The 15,765-nt window shown below is 46.0% G+C and overlaps 1 protein-coding gene across 3 annotated transcripts in view; it reads left to right on the top strand.

The window, feature by feature from the left end:
- The window catches only part of LOC148442460 (protein transport protein Sec23A-like), a 128,548-nt gene that overhangs the window by 40,325 nt on the left and 72,458 nt on the right, over positions 1 to 15,765 (top strand). For all 3 annotated transcript variants that reach the window (XM_088463909.1, XM_088463910.1, XM_088463911.1), the window contains exons 5-8: positions 1,639 to 1,875; positions 2,574 to 2,653; positions 5,629 to 5,773; positions 14,586 to 14,744. In XM_088463909.1, coding sequence (XP_088320035.1) covers positions 1,639 to 1,875; positions 2,574 to 2,653; positions 5,629 to 5,773; positions 14,586 to 14,744 — 621 coding nt within the window. The remainder of the gene's footprint in view (positions 1 to 1,638; positions 1,876 to 2,573; positions 2,654 to 5,628; positions 5,774 to 14,585; positions 14,745 to 15,765) is intronic.

Here is a 15,765-nt window from a genome sequence, read left to right as displayed (position 1 = left end):
TGGAGACTTGTGTACAAACCCTTAATCCACTTGTTTCACTTCCTCATTGATACCCTACGATGGGATTTCCGCCCTCTGCGCTCTGATGGCCTAATTCTGTAAGGATCATAATTGCAAAGCTACACTCAGGCCCCTATGCAATTGTGATCCTTTGCAGATATGGTAATGCACAGGAGGCATCACGCCCCCTGTGCATTACTTAACCGAGCTGCGTTGTTCAACGCAGCATCGGTTAATCTGCGTACCATCGGCCGGCTGCGGTGACCCATAGGGTCCCACAACAAGCCGCCGCAGTTTAGAGGAAGGGGCCAAGAGATCCTGGCCTCCTTCCCCCCCCCCGTCCTCCCACAACGGTGGCGACACCGCCTCACTGACAGTCTGCTGCCAGTTTGCAAGCGGACTCACAGACTGGTCCTGCACATGCGCGCTGAATGGATCTGGCGCCTGCGCCGATTCCCAAACATCGGGAATCTGCGTTCAGCAGTGCACTAGTGTGCATTGCTGAATCAGGTCCTGAGACTGCCCTCTTTTTAAAGTGACCAATGATTTCTCACAGATAAGTAGAATGGACACTTCTCTATTACTCTACAACATTTGGTTAAAACCAAGGTGCCTTAAACCAGCCAACCCTGCTTTCCTCGCATAATACCGTTCCCCCAGCACACTACCACCTGCCATCCTGTCCCTTAGGCCCTTTATTGTTTCAGCATTACTCTCTCCTAAATTTTAAACTCTCAGCAGCAGGTCCCTCTCTACCCTGGGTCTCATGTCCACACTCTCATCGCCAGACTTAAGTGAAGTCTTATGTGGAAATATTTTTTCCCTGTCCAAAAGCACAAAATAGATATCCCGCTTGAAAGTGCCCCATGCACAAATGCAACAATGTGTACAATTCATAGACCGTTCCACACAATGGGGGAGATATACGAAGCCTAGACCGCTTCTCCCCGATGTATGATCGGGGGTCTGGGCAGTAAATGACAGGGGCGCCCCTGTCATTATCGGCGCTGCTATCTACAAGATAGCAGCGCCGAGCAGCAGGGCCATGTACGAATGGTCATACCGCATGACCGTTCGTCCGGCTGTAGCTGTCGTTATCGACAGCTACAGCCTGGTGCTAGCCTATCCCCACAGCAGGGACAGCGCTGTCCGTGCTGGGGCTGCTGCCGGCTCCAGGGCTGCACGCGGGGATCTCGCGATACTTGCGAGATCACGCGCATGCTTAGTGGAGCCGGCCAGGACAGAGACACAGCGCTTCAGCACTAGGCTGATGCGCTGCGGTCTCTAGCGGGTAGCGCCGGAGGGGGGAGTTATCGCTCCCCCTCTCCGGCCGATGAGATGTTCTTACATCTCATCGGTAGTGCTTCCTGCTTCGCCTCGGTAAAGAGGCGAAGCGGGAAGCGTTATAGCGGCACAGTAAGTGCCGCTATCATACATCTACCCCAATGTGCTGTAATCTGTGACCATGCTTGCTTCTGTGCACGACTGCTGGCAATATCTTGCATTAATTCAACGTTTACTGTGTTCAGCTTAAGGCATCTAATAGAATCCACGGAAACTAATACTGCTTTCTATGGGTTAAAACATTTGGAGGAGCTGATGTTCTTTTACATATGTCATTTTGCCTTATGCCCACAGCGAGGTCCTCAGATGCCGCTTATCTTTCTGTATGTTGTGGACACTTGCATGGAGGATGAAGACCTTCAAGCTCTGAAGGAGTCAATGCAAATGTCTCTCAGCCTCCTGCCTCCAACAGCATTGGTGGGGCTCATCACTTTTGGGCGGATGGTGCATGTACATGAACTGGGCTGTGAGGGCATTTCTAAGAGCTACGTTTTCCGTGGAACCAAAGATCTGACAGCAAAACAACTACAGGTGAGTTACAGAAGTCAGAAACTGTTCCTTAAAACTGGGGGTTTTCATCATGTTTACCTTTAGTCTTTGTCACATTGCATTTCCATGACTCGGAGCAGATTTGATCTAGGGTATTGAACATGTAAAGCTGACCATATGCTGAGCCATCTGGCTGCTCGGCACTAATGATACGATCGTCTTCATTTTGGCCACACGCATAGATGCCAAAATTGAATGAAATTTGTAATTTCAGCCTCTCAGGCCAAATGTCTGGACAACATCTGGTCATGACTGGGGCCTATTATTTTGTTTGAGAGATAACCACACTCACAGGCCGATAGCGGTCACCTGCAGGTTATTTTCTGGCCACGTTTACCATCCTGTTCATTCATTTCTCAGATAGTTATAGGACATGGCAGTTGTTTCAGGCCTAGTTTGGGCCACTTTACCTATGTCAGCTGCAACATCTCAGCATGTGCGGGCAGAGTAATAATCACTCCTAATCAAATAAATAACTTGTGTATGCAACACTATGGTGCTACAAAGGGCTCTACTGTAACAAACCTCAAGCACACAGTTAATCCAGTCTTAATACACTTTAAATTTAAAACTTAAAAATACCGTTCCAGATGCTTAGTTTCAATTGTCCTGATCTGTTGTGAGACTGTTGCTTTTACCTTGTATACCTGGGTTGTAAATAGTTCAATGTTCCATTTTAGGAAATGTTGTCACTCACAAAAGCTCCGGCTGCTCAGACAGGATGTGGGCCACAAGTTCAGCAACCTCCTCCTTCAAATAGGTATGTGTAGTATTCTGGTCACTAAAGCAGTGTACAGCACATTGAGAAGCAGTTAGCAGATTTGTACTCCAGTTACAGTAATCCTGGAAGCAGGGGCTCCGAGAGGGGGGGGGGGCGGGTACAAATTACCTGCGCCCGGGCTTGCTGCGGGGGTCCGGTGCCGCTCCCCCTCCCTCTTAAGTCACAGCAGCCCGGTTCACGCTGCTGTGTGCTGGGCTGCACTGGGAGACTGCTCGTGGCTGCCAGGGCAGTCTCCTATGCCTATGGGGGGAGCGATCACGCTGATCGAGCCCCCCATTGGCTGTGCGCTGGGCTGAGGGGCACACAGCGCCCCCCTCCCCAGTGCGCAGCACCGCTGAAATAATATTTATTTTTTTCTAAGGGGGCGTGACCACGCCTCCCTCGATGAGGCCACGCCCCCTGTCACCTGGGCCTGGCGCGGCTCTCGTCGGCACTGCCTGGAAGTGGGAACTCTCATATCTGCTGGGCGAGGTGTCCGGACTCTTTTATGCGGATATACTTTGTATTTGTGTATTTTTAACCGTTTATAAGTTACCTCATTTAGATAGTGGAAAAGTGGTTAATGGGTGTATAAAATCAACACAATATGTAGAAAGTGGATACTGGCATTTCATTTAACAGAGATACTTAATTTTTGTTGTAATGATCTCAATATCATATATAAGTGTCTTTGTAGACGATGATTTTTCTTCTATTTTCTTCCGTATATATTCTCCGTACACATAAAGAGGAAACAAGAAGACTGATGGTGTAGTATGTCCAATACACTGATAACACCCTTTGTGCTTAATTAGATGGAACAGTGTTGATAGTGTCTCCACCCATCACAACGTGTAAGAGAACGCACCTCACTTACATAACCATATGTTCTAAAGTGTCCATAAAGGTATCTTTAAGTTCTATCACCAACGTATATATACATATACCATGGATATATTATCGTACCCCACTCACAATGTGAGCGTCAGATACCCGTATATAAAGGCATCTTTATGTTCCAACTTCTTTAATTTTTATAGGTCATAATGTCGTAAAAGACCCACAGCCGTTTTACAACAGGGAATATTTATAGCGCGTACCCTTTACGGGTAAAATAATTACCAATCAGTGGGTGTCGGTAAAACAATATATTTAATAAGATACAGAAATCACTAAAAGACTGTACATCAATAAAAAAATTGTACATCAATAAAAAAATGCCAGAGAGCATATAAAGGGCAAGCAATATTAACCTGGTGCTAGAATGGCAAGTCTGGACTGTTGCACTCACAGGTGTGTTGCTTGCTCAGATCTAGGTTGCTCCTGTAACGTACTCCACCAACGCAATCTTTTTCTTGAGTACTATGCTACATAAAAAAAAGAGACGAGAAATGGTGAAACCCTTATGAGAGCTTCAGCTGCGTATTCCTCGTGGTGAAACGGCTGTGGGTCTTTTACACATTATGACCTATGAGAATTAAAGAAGTTGGAACATAATGATACTTTTATATACGGATATCTGATGCTCACATTGTGAGTGGGGTACAATAATATATCCATGGTGTATGCATATACTGTATACGTTGGTGATAGAACTTAAAAATACCTTTATGGACACTTTAGAACATATGGTTATGTAAGTGAGGTGCGTTCTCTTACACGTTGTGATGGGTGGAGACACTATCAACACTGTTCCATCTAATTAAGCACTAAGGGGTCAATCCAATTAGCCGCAGAGGGTGCGAGTTGCCGTTACAACAGCGTTTTAATACCGGCAAAGGACCGGCATCTCGCACCCTTCGTGGCCCGCTATGAGCCCAAATACGTAGAATTTTGCTCGCAGCCCTATGGGGCTGCGAACAAAATTCCACGAGTTCGGGCTGCCGTAAAGTACGCCCATTGCCGCGATGACTCGCGTCGGCGAGATCATCGCGGCTAATTGGATCGACCCCTATGGGTGTTATCAGTGTATTGGAAATACTACACAATCAGTCGTCTTGTTTCCTTTTTATGTGTACGGAGAATATATGGAAGAAAAATCATTGTCTACAAGGACACTTTTATATCTGATATTCAGATCATTTACTACAACAAAAATGAAGTATCTCTGTTAAATGAAGCACCAGTATCCACTTTCTACATATTGTGTTGATTTCTGTTTTATAAGCGTATTAGATGGTGCTTATTGAAAGTGTGATATAGGCTGCATCATATGCACGAGTAAGAGTGTCTATCTTTGTGTATAAAATCCCTCACACATGATATATAAATCACTTGGCACTGTTGCAAAGCATGTATTGACCAAAAACAAGGAAGTCCATAAGCATTACTCTGAGATAAAAGGGTGGCGTCCAGCTGAAAGTGCCGTTGGTCTCCGTTTATAAATCAATATAATGAACAAAGATAAACTGGAGGCGCCCTCTGGTGGATTAAATCAGAAAACATTCCAAACAGCGTACCAGATAAGGTACTTTTTTCTATAAAAATAAATAAATATATATATATTATTTAATAAGATGTGTACATATTTTAACATTTGATGTACACATTTTGGTTTACATTTTTATCTTGTAAATAAATATAAATTTTGTGTGGGGGGGAAAAACAAAATTCAGTTTCTGTGAGATTATTATTTCTTAGAGACTCATAGAAAAGTGTATTATTTTTTAAATTTCATCGCTTTAAATAGTGTGACTGTTTAATTTTCTCTTCTAAATAGGACTTTCTGTGGACTTTCTACCACCTCAGTTGAGAGGTTAATTTACAAATTTACCACATTTTTCCTACATTTCCATTAAATCTACCATCCTTCATTTTGACTGAATCATCTGTAGTAGTAGCACTCTTATTATACTATTCATATATTCTGTCCTGTTTGCTTACCTTTGTAGTGTTATTTAGGCTACTCCTGAGCACGGAGTGAACTTCCGTCATGCTCATTATTCTTTCACCTCTTTTTTTTTTTATCCTAACAGATTTTTGCAGTCAGTGCAGAACATTGATATGAACCTTACCGACCTTTTAGGAGAGCTTCAACGAGATCCATGGCCCGTCCCGCAGGGCAAGAGGCCCCTGAGATCATCAGGCGCCGCCCTTTCCATTGCTGTTGGACTTCTTGAGGTAACAACAGAGTGCTGTAGTCTGGTTGGACTGTTATAAAACCTAAATATTTCCGCACAATGGTCTCCTATTTGCAGGGTGTTTTGTGAACTCTTTAGAAATTACACTATTCTCCATACTTTATAACTTTTCAGGCCTAGTCATTGTCCCTAGCCTGAATAGTCACTAGGTACCATCAGTTTGTGTGATTGCATTATTGAGTGGTAATAATATAAAATAAAATTTAAAAACGCTAATGGCCAAGTTTCCTTGCAAGTGACAAGCTGCAGTAGGCTGTTAATATTTTTTTAGATTATTAAATTGTGTATCCTTTGTGTTAGTTTTAAGTTTCCACTTTTGTCTATTTTTTGTGTACACTTTATGTACCATTTTCTGAAAGTGACTGGGGGTAAATTTATTCCTGCTTCGCCTCTTTACCAATGCGAAGCAGGAAGCACTAACGATGAGATGTATTAACATCTCATCTGCCGGAGTGGGGGAGTGAAAACTCCCCCATCCGGCGATCCCTGCCTAGTGCTGTGTGTCACTCCCAGCCGGCTTCACTGGGCATGCGCGGGATCTTGCAAGCATTCCGAGATCCCGCGTGCAGCCCCCGGAGCCGGCAGCCGTCGCAGCAAGGAGGTTGCTGTCCTAGCTGTGGTAGTAGGGCAGCGACATCTACAGATGTCGATATCGATAGCTGCACATGTCGGAATGGTCAGTTCCACTGACCGTTCATACATAGTCCCGCTTATCGGCGCTGCTATCTTATAGATAGCAGCGTCGATAATGACGGGCGTATATCGCCCTGTTATTTACTGTCAAACCCCTCAATAATACATGTGGGAGAAGCGGTATCAGCTCCCATATCGACACATAATACATCTACCCATAATACATCTACCCCTGGGTTCCTCTAAAGCAGTGCTTCTCATATCCAGTCCTTGGAACACACACACAGTGCATGTTTTCTGGGTCTCCTCACAGAATCATGAGTGAGATAATTAGCATCACGTGTGAATCTTTTAATATGTGTCATTCAGTAAAGAGATATGGAGAACATGCACTTATCCGAGGACTGGGTTTGAGAATACTGCTTTAAATTATATCAACCCTGTTATCGGATAGCATGTGGCGAAAACACATAGGTAAGTGAACTTATCACGGATCCTATGTGTATTCACCTGAAAACAGGTAATTTTTCCGGGTGGATAAAACGGGCTTTAATTGAATTGGCAAAAGGTAAAAAAAAAAAAATGCAGTAAGTCCTGTTTCTTTTTCAGTGTCCATAGGGCTCCACAGGGAGACATTAAGGTGGGACCTGGTGGACCGGACACAAACAGCAAAGTTTTTCAATCCCAGGAAGCTCCAGTCCTTCCCCCTATACCCCGCCCACAGCCTGTGGGCACTTCAGTTTCGTTGGTGTCCGGCAGGAGCTGGATCACCATTATACCAGAGGGCTGCATTAAGCAGCCCAAGCTTTAATTTTATGATTTATTTTATGTTCTACTTTTACTGTAACGGGCGTGCAGCACCAGACTGTCATCTGGACGTCTGTGCTGCCACCCCATCACCCCTCCGCAGCGCCGTGACACCAAGCCTGTGCTAGGTACTCCCGGCGGGGTCTTACTAGCAGGCTCCCCGGACCCCAGACTGCAGCCCGGAATTCAGGGTACAGGTAAGGCGGAATCCCGTTTGCAGGGACTTGCATTTTTACCCAGTCTTACCTCCAGTATTAGGAGACATACTGGAGGTACTGATGTGGACACTGGTGCACCCACGACTCCACTAGACCACCGGGGCATATAATTCACTGGCGCAGGGCATATGTAGAGGCCAGGGGACCCAGTGGTTATGTCAGCAAGGGGAGAAGGCGCTCTCACTGCAACTCCTCCCCCAGCCTTGAACGCAGTTCCACTGCGGTCCTGGTGGTCCCTGGTCTGCTGCTCCTTCTCCCTCCGCCCCCTCAGAGACACACGGCACCCATTTTATGCAATCAAGTCTCCGGCAACGCTGGCTCCAGTCTCCCTGTATACCTCTCCCTCGGCCAATGTTATACAGCGCTATATTCTACCAGCCACTGCGGTCTGTGTAGTTGATTTTATTGCCCATTGCAGACATGTAACGATTTTCTGTGTTTGTATGTTACTTGTGATAGCGCTAATCTCTACTTTCCATACTGTCATCTTATAATCTTTTACCTTTGCCTTTATCCTACTATATACTGAACATACTAAGGTATAGGGGGTTCATTGTACCTCACATCTCCTATATAATTGTGAGGGCTATCACATACTATATAGTGCTGTAACACACTGCACTGTGCCATATTACATATACTGCAGGGTGTTCACTGCACTGTATTTTATTATTTATGTCTGGCAGAGGAAAGAATAACAAGCAGCCTGATGCTGCTGCTCCTACTTTGGTGTCTTGTAAGTCCTGCTCAGCGGGCTTAGCCCCAGAGGATATAATTAAGGATGGTCTCTGTACTAATTGTTATACAGCTCCAGGCACCTCAACCCCGGTGTTTCTCCCTCAGGACCCACCACGGGCTGCCTTTTCACAGATGCTGGCAAAACATGCGGACCACATAACAGTCCCCGTGGTAGCTTCCCTTGTGGAATGGCCACAGCAGGTACTCCATGCAAATCCTTTGCCTCCCCCATGGGTAGACGTACTGTCTACCTTACTACAGAGTTTGGCAGATACCTCTAGGGTTTTTCAGCAAATGCTGCAAAAAGAAAAGCCGTTACCTACTAAGCCTACTAAACGTGCTGTGTTATCTTCCCAGTCCACACAGTTATCTGATTCTCGTATATCATCTGGGGAGGCAGAAGACGCAGACCTCTCACACTCTGACTCCGTCTCTGGCGAAGAGGAGCAACCCTCTAAAATAAATATACCTGCTTTTGTGAGAGCTGTAAAAGCTATTTTACAAATATAAGAGGATGAATCCGGTCCATAAGAAAAACCACGCACTTTTTAAACAACAAAAAGTAGTTTTACCAGAGTTTCCGCACTCTGACCAGCTATCTGATCACATGAGTGAAGCTTGGAATATACCCGGTAAAAGGTTTCAAATTCTCAAATGGTTCAGTTCCTTTTACCCTCTTCCAGCTACTGATTGTACTAAATGGGAAGTTCCATCAGTAGTGGATGCTCATGCAACATGACTGGTTAAAACATGTACCTATTGCGCCTTCTTATCAACAATATCTCTGGTTTGCTATACTACAGAACATTACCAATTTTTGGCTCTGCTGTTCGGCCTGTCAATGCCCCCCCCCCCCCCCCCCCTGGGTCTTTACCAAAGTCGTGGCAGTTACGGCAGCCTCTTTTCGTCGTCAAGCGATCAGACTTCTCCCATACTTGGATGATCTCTTGCTGCTGGCCAGCTCTCCAGAGACTCTTCACCGCCATCTGCAGGTAACCATTGCCTTTCTTCAAATGCACGGTTGACTGATCAACTTTAGAAAAAATCTTCCCTAACTCCCTCTTAAAGGATGGTACATTTGGGAGCCCTCCTGGACTCTCAAGTTCAGAGACTCTTCCTAACAGCAGACAAGATTTCAGCAATCCAGCTCAAACTACACAGACTGCTCCACAATCGCAGAGTGTCAATTCACTCTGTAATGCAGGCATTGGGATCAATGGTGTCACGACCCTGTCTAGTTTTCACCTTTTGTCTGTTGACTTACCACTGCCAGCTGTCTCCATGGATCTATATGTGTAATTTGCCTGGAGGACCTGCTGTGATCATGCTGGCTGCATCACTTCTCTGTATGCATTCCCTTCCACACTGATTGTTCACCTGGGCTCTCCTCTGTCTGTGAGCATTGCTAGTCTTGATTGGAATCGCAGGTGTGGTTCTGATTCTCAGTGCTGCAGAGATGAGTACTCCCTCTGCACGTTGTGCCTTCCACCACACGGAATGCTACTGCCAGACTACCTGTCCATATCCACCAATTGCAGCCAGACCCAGGGTATATATATCCTCCCCTGATAGCATTCTGGGCCTGAACATCTCATTACTTCTCGTGGTGTATGGTTTGTGCTGCTTCTGTGTATAAGTGTATCCCTGGCTCCTGCTGACAGCAACCCCTGGTGCATCCAGAAACCCTGCTACAGCAATACCTGGCAATCCAGAAAACCTGCTTCAGCTTTACCTGGCAATCCAGTAATCCTGCTAGTTCCCAGGCCAGTGCAACTCCTGTGTTTTCTGCATCAGCTATAAGTGAGTTTCTGTGCTCCTGACCTTAGTCCTGTGCTCTGCTGCTAGCCCTACTCCTGGTTGGTCCCTGGCACCCTGCAAACCTGCATCGTGTTTCCCTGCCTTGCTTCCTGCTGTGGATCAACTCCTGCTCCTTCTACCTACCCACTCCCTCCCTGAACCTAAACTCACAGACCTACCCATTCCTTCCTGAACCTGTTATTCCCAATTACCCAATCCAGCCTGCACCTGAGTTCCAGCCTTTGTCACAGCATTTTAGCCCTCGTCTCAGCATTACCTGATTTCCGTTCAGCCATTGTCACGTTATTCCAGTCCAGAGTCAAGTTTCAAGTTCATCAGTTCAATCCACGTTATTCCAGTCCAGAGTCAAGTTCCAAGTTCCTGTCATTTATCATCAAAGGCAGTTCTCACTGCCACATAAATCTTGCAATAGAGCTATCTACGTCATCTGTGGTTCCAGTCATGCCGGTCTCCGTTGAATTCCTCTCATCACCTGAGACAGGTAACTCACAGACACCAATCGTGACAAATGGTGTCCACCTTCGACATGGTGGAGTTCGCCCAGTTTCACTCCAGGCCCCTACAACACCTGATACTCTCCAGGTGGAGCGGGCTACCCCATCTGCTCAAATCTCAGACGATGGGCCTCCTCCCAGAGGTTTGCCTGTCTCTAGCCTGGTGGCTACAGACTTCCCATTTGAACAAGGGACGTCCAATTTGGATCCCAGACTGGGCTCTCCTCACCATGGACGTAAGCCTCCGAGGGTGGGGCGCAGTAACCGGCCAGCACTCCTTCCAGGGCCGATGGTCCCCAGTCGAGGCAGGGTTGCCAATTAACATCCTGGAACTTCGAGCCATCTACAAAGCTCTCACTTTGGCTCAGAATATTCTGAAAAACAGGCCAGTACAAGTACAGTCCGACAACGCCATGAAGTCAGTCAGCAAGGACAGAAGTGTCCCGCATTCTCACATGGGCCGAACGCAATCTCCCAGCCATCTCCGCAGTGTTCATCCCGGGGATTCTCAATTTGGAAGTGGATTTCCTCAGCCGTCATGACATGCATGCAGGAGAATGGTCTCTACACCCAGAAGTCTTTCAGCTTCTAGTGGACAAATGGGGTCTTCCGGAAGTGGATCTCATGGCCTCAAGACACAAAAAGAAGCTTCCAATTTATGGAGCCAGAACAAAGGACCCAGACCTGGCCTTCATAGACACATTGTCAGTGAAATGGAACTTCCATTTGGCATATCTCTTCCCTCCAATAACCTTGCTTCCTCGAGTGCTTCGAAAGTTCCAACAGTAGGGGGGCACAGTTCTATTCTTAGCTCTATATTGGCCTAGACGTCATTGGTACTCCCGATTTTCGAAGGCTCTCCATAGACATTCCTCTTCAACATCATCTACAAGTCTACGTCTACATCCGGACCTAGCTCGTCTGTTTTTAACGGCTTGGCTCTTGAGAAATCCCTCCTAATGGCTAAAGGTTTCTCCAGCTCCGTGGTCCAGACCATGCTCAGAGCACGTAAACCAGCTTCAGCCAGGATTTACCACAGAATTTGGTATACATACTGTATTTCCAGTGGTGTGCTCCAAGAAACTATGACCCGCAAGTCTTTAAGGTTTCTCGATTTCTTGCCTTTCTTCAGGTTGGCTTGGATCTAGGCCTCCGCCTAGCATCTCTGAAAGTGCAGGTCTCCGCTTTGTCTATCTGGTTTCAATGCAGAATTGCTACTATACCGGATGTTCACACCTTCATGCAAGGTGTTCTACGTATACAACCTCCCTTTGTCCCTCCTGTGGCTCCATGGGGTTTGTCAGTGGTGCTCCAAGCACTTCAGGAACCTCATTTCGAACCCCTGGAATAAGTGGATGTCAAGTGGCTCACTGCAAAGACCCTGTTTCTTCTGGCTATAGCATCTGCCCGTAGAGTATCGGATTTAGGTGCGCTTTCATGTCACTCCCACTTTTTAATATTTCATCAGAACAGGGCTGTTCTTCAGACACGCCCAGGCTTCCTTCCCAAGGTGGTTTCCCGCTTCCATCTGAATTAGGAAATCGTGGTTCCGGCCTTTAAATCACCAGACCTCTCGGCAGGTGAGGCCTCTTTGGATGTGGTCTGTGTTCTAAAGATCTACGTGGACCACACTACTTCCATCAGGAAATCGGACTCCCTCTTTGTCCTATATGGATTCCACAAGAAGGGATGGCCAGCTAACAAACAGACTCTGGACAGATGGATTCGCATGACTATCTCACAGGCTTGCACGCAGATTGGCCTTACTGTGCCGGCTACAGTATCTGCTCATTCTACTCGCTCTGTGTGTCCCTCGTGGGCAGTCCGGCATGGCGCCTCAGCTGAACAGCTATGCAAGGCGGCCACCTGGTCTTCTGTCCACACCTTACCAAGGTTTTATGCCTTTGATACATTTACCTCTCAGGATGCTTCCTTCGGGTGCAAAGTTCTCCTCTCAGCTTCGGATCGTCCCCGCCCTTGAACAACTGCTTTGGGACATCCCCAATGTCTCCCTGTGGAGCCCTGTGGACCCTGAAGAAGAAGAAAAGGAGAGTTATGGTAAAACTTACCCTTGTTAACTCTTTCTTCGAAGTCCATAGGGTCCACAGGGCACCTGCCCTAAAGCACCTGGCTTCTATGGGTTTCTTCTCTGGTCACTTGTTTCCTTCTCTGTGTGATTTCTCAGTGTACCAGTCTTCCTTCTCTCCTATCCTGCTCCTGCCTTGGGCTTGTTAACAAAACTAAAGTACCCCAGGCTGTGGGTGGGGTTTAGGGGGAAGGACCGGAGCATCCTGGGATTGAACAGCTTTGCTGCTGGTGTCCAGTCCTCAAGGTCCCACCTACACCCCAATGTCTTCCTGTGGACCCTATGGACTTCGAAGAAAGTGAGTTAACAAAGGTAAGTTTTACCATAACTCTCCTTTTTATCCGTAAAAAAATGATCGGGGCTAATTGAATTCCCCCCATTGTCGACATTCTGACCATGTCAACATTTCATCAGTGTTGACATGGTTAATGTTGACAAAATATACTGAACCCGTATCAACAGCTCTTGGATATGTAATATTCTGTATTATGTGACTGCTTTTTAATTTTTTTTTTTTATTTGCTATGATATCTATGTAAGTACAGTGCAAACATGCATGTCTACTTTTACCCTGATGGGCCTCATTGTGCACCATACACATTTATGTACATGCCTGTAATGTAAGTGATCTTATAGATGCATATAAATAATGAGTGGGGCATCCATGTTCTGTATACTCTATGCACTATTGTATGTATGGCCATACTTTAAATTATATGGCTCATATGACATGTTAAAGAATATATATATATATATATATTATTCTGATCTTTTTATTTTTAAAGTTCTGACATTAAGCAGCGTTGTTCATTGAACTGACAATCTATGAGGTGTGTGGAACACACAATACAGGAGATAGTGGAATAAGAATTGGTGGGCATAGTGTGGGTTACTATTGTTAGTCACTAGCATTGTCGACATCCAATTATTAATAACAAAGCCGTCTTTGGTGACTATAAAGCTACCGGTGGTGTATTATGGGTGCAGTGAGGTGGGATGACAGAAGCGGAGATGTGAAACATAAAATACATAGTAATAATAATCTGAAACTTTTTAGTTACTGTTTAAAATGGTATACCGGTATTCCCGACTATCATATCCCGGCGAGGGTGAAATGCCGGGCGTCTAGATGTAGACGCCTGACATTTCCCCGGCGCCCGGCATCCCGATCGAAGGGATCCCGGGCGCCGCGAGCGGACAACCGCGGGGGGGGGGGTGTGGGGGGGGGGGGGGTTAGGGTTAGGCACCCCCGGGGGGGACTTAGGGTTAGTCACCCCCCCGGGGGACTTAGGTTTAGGCAGCGGGGAAGTGGGGGGGTTAGGGTTAGGCACTTGGGGGGGAGGTTAGGGTTAGGCACCCCTAAGTAGGGTTAAGGTTAGGATGTTAGGTTAGTCAATACTTACCTATTGACGATCGGGATTTCCAGCGCTGTCGGTCTTCCGCTGCCAGGGCCTCTGTTTTGGTCGGCCAGGCGCTGCCGGGAATCGAACCGCCGGCCTTGCGGCTGGCGGTATTTCATTCCGATTCCGTTTACAATAATACCTTTTATTATGTAATACATTATTACTATTATATTGCCAGTGTCTCCCAAAGATATTTACAGAGCAAGCAAAATATACATAGTTCCACGGGTTTCTGCTATGGGTTTGGGTGCGCAGTGCACATGAGCCAGTAAGTCAAAGACCCCTCCCCAATTACACACACACACTTGTGATCCATTTGTGGTGTTGGCCTAAGACTTACTGTTGCACACAGGCCCACTTCATTCCTAAATGCCAATTCATAGAGCTTGCCAGTGGTGTGACAGTACTTACACAGTACGCAGCTTGCCGTTATGAGAACTGGTTTACTGTAACTGAAATACCCAGGGCCCAGAATATACCCAAGGTGGTATGATAGCTTCTGAACAGTGCCTTCCAGCTGGAAAAACACATTAGCTGAAGTAAGACACTAGGAGAGAATGTAATATACCCTCTTTACATCATGTTTTATATGCAGTGCACATTTCCTAACACTGGAGCTAGGATATTGATGTTTATTGGAGGACCAGCCACACAAGGACCTGGAATGGTTGTCGGTGATGAGCTGAAGATTCCCATCCGTTCCTGGCATGACATTGAAAAGGACAATGCGAAATATGTAAAGAAAGCTACAAAGGTAAGGATTGCTTATCTCTCTCTAGTTTGGGACTTGTCACAGAGCACCCATCTGTCGACAACATAGAAGTTTAGTATCTAGATTATTTCTATAGTGATTTTGAGAAACAAATGTCTTTAGCTTTCTAAATGTAAAGGTTGTGGGATGGTGGAATGTGTAGGCGGAAGTGGGGCACATCTTGCCTCTACTAATAACAGGAGATATGTGAGATAAACATTACACATTACAATAATGTGAAGGAGAAAATAACACACAGGACTCTATTTACTATGGGATTATGAGCCAGGAGTATCTTTTTAAAGTGGATTACAAAATGCACAACCAATAAATGCTTCAGGAAAGAATCGCCCTATTATTATTGCAGTATTCAACAAGTTCCCAAGGTATGGGGTATTGGACCTGATTCAAATGTGTACACAGACTCGGCTGCAGATGCCACCACAAAGCTCTTCCCCTGTGTACATCTGTGCTTGTAAATGTGCAAGGACTAAGATACCCACTGTGAGCATCTGTACACGCCTGGTTTGTCTTCAGATGCCACCATCAGTCACACCATCCAAATTTGCACCAGCTCTATGACAGGTGCAGACTTACCGTCTGAGTATGGCTTCCAATATGAACGATTGAGTGTCTATGTACGCAGACAACTCAGCGACATGCACTTGACACTCCCATAACACACCCTAAAGTTGGATCGTCTCTGTGCGTCACTCCCCCGCCCCCCCCAAACACCTCTTTTCCAAGAAATTTCTGATATCACCCAATTGTAACAGCGCCTCTGTGTGCACCCATGTAGCAGTCAGGTGCTACCGGTACCATCATTAATCTGCTGCTGCATCAGGTGACTTAATTACAGACCTCCATCTTATTTTATTGCTTTGTTTAAGCTTTTTGATTTAAATTCAAGCTAGAGAAAAAATATCACTTATTATACTGTATGCAAACTAAAGTGCACAGCACCGTAATCAGGGGAGGGGGGATTTCTGTACGTTGCCAAATTGTTTGTTTTCTGTTTCATATA

The sequence above is a fragment of the Taudactylus pleione genome, unplaced genomic scaffold, assembly GCF_031769625.1.
Source record: "Taudactylus pleione unplaced genomic scaffold, aTauple2 ptg001497l, whole genome shotgun sequence".
NCBI lineage: Eukaryota > Metazoa > Chordata > Amphibia > Anura > Myobatrachidae > Taudactylus > Taudactylus pleione.
Note: the sequence above shows the minus strand (reverse complement) of the source record. Positions and strands in the feature narration are given on the sequence as shown.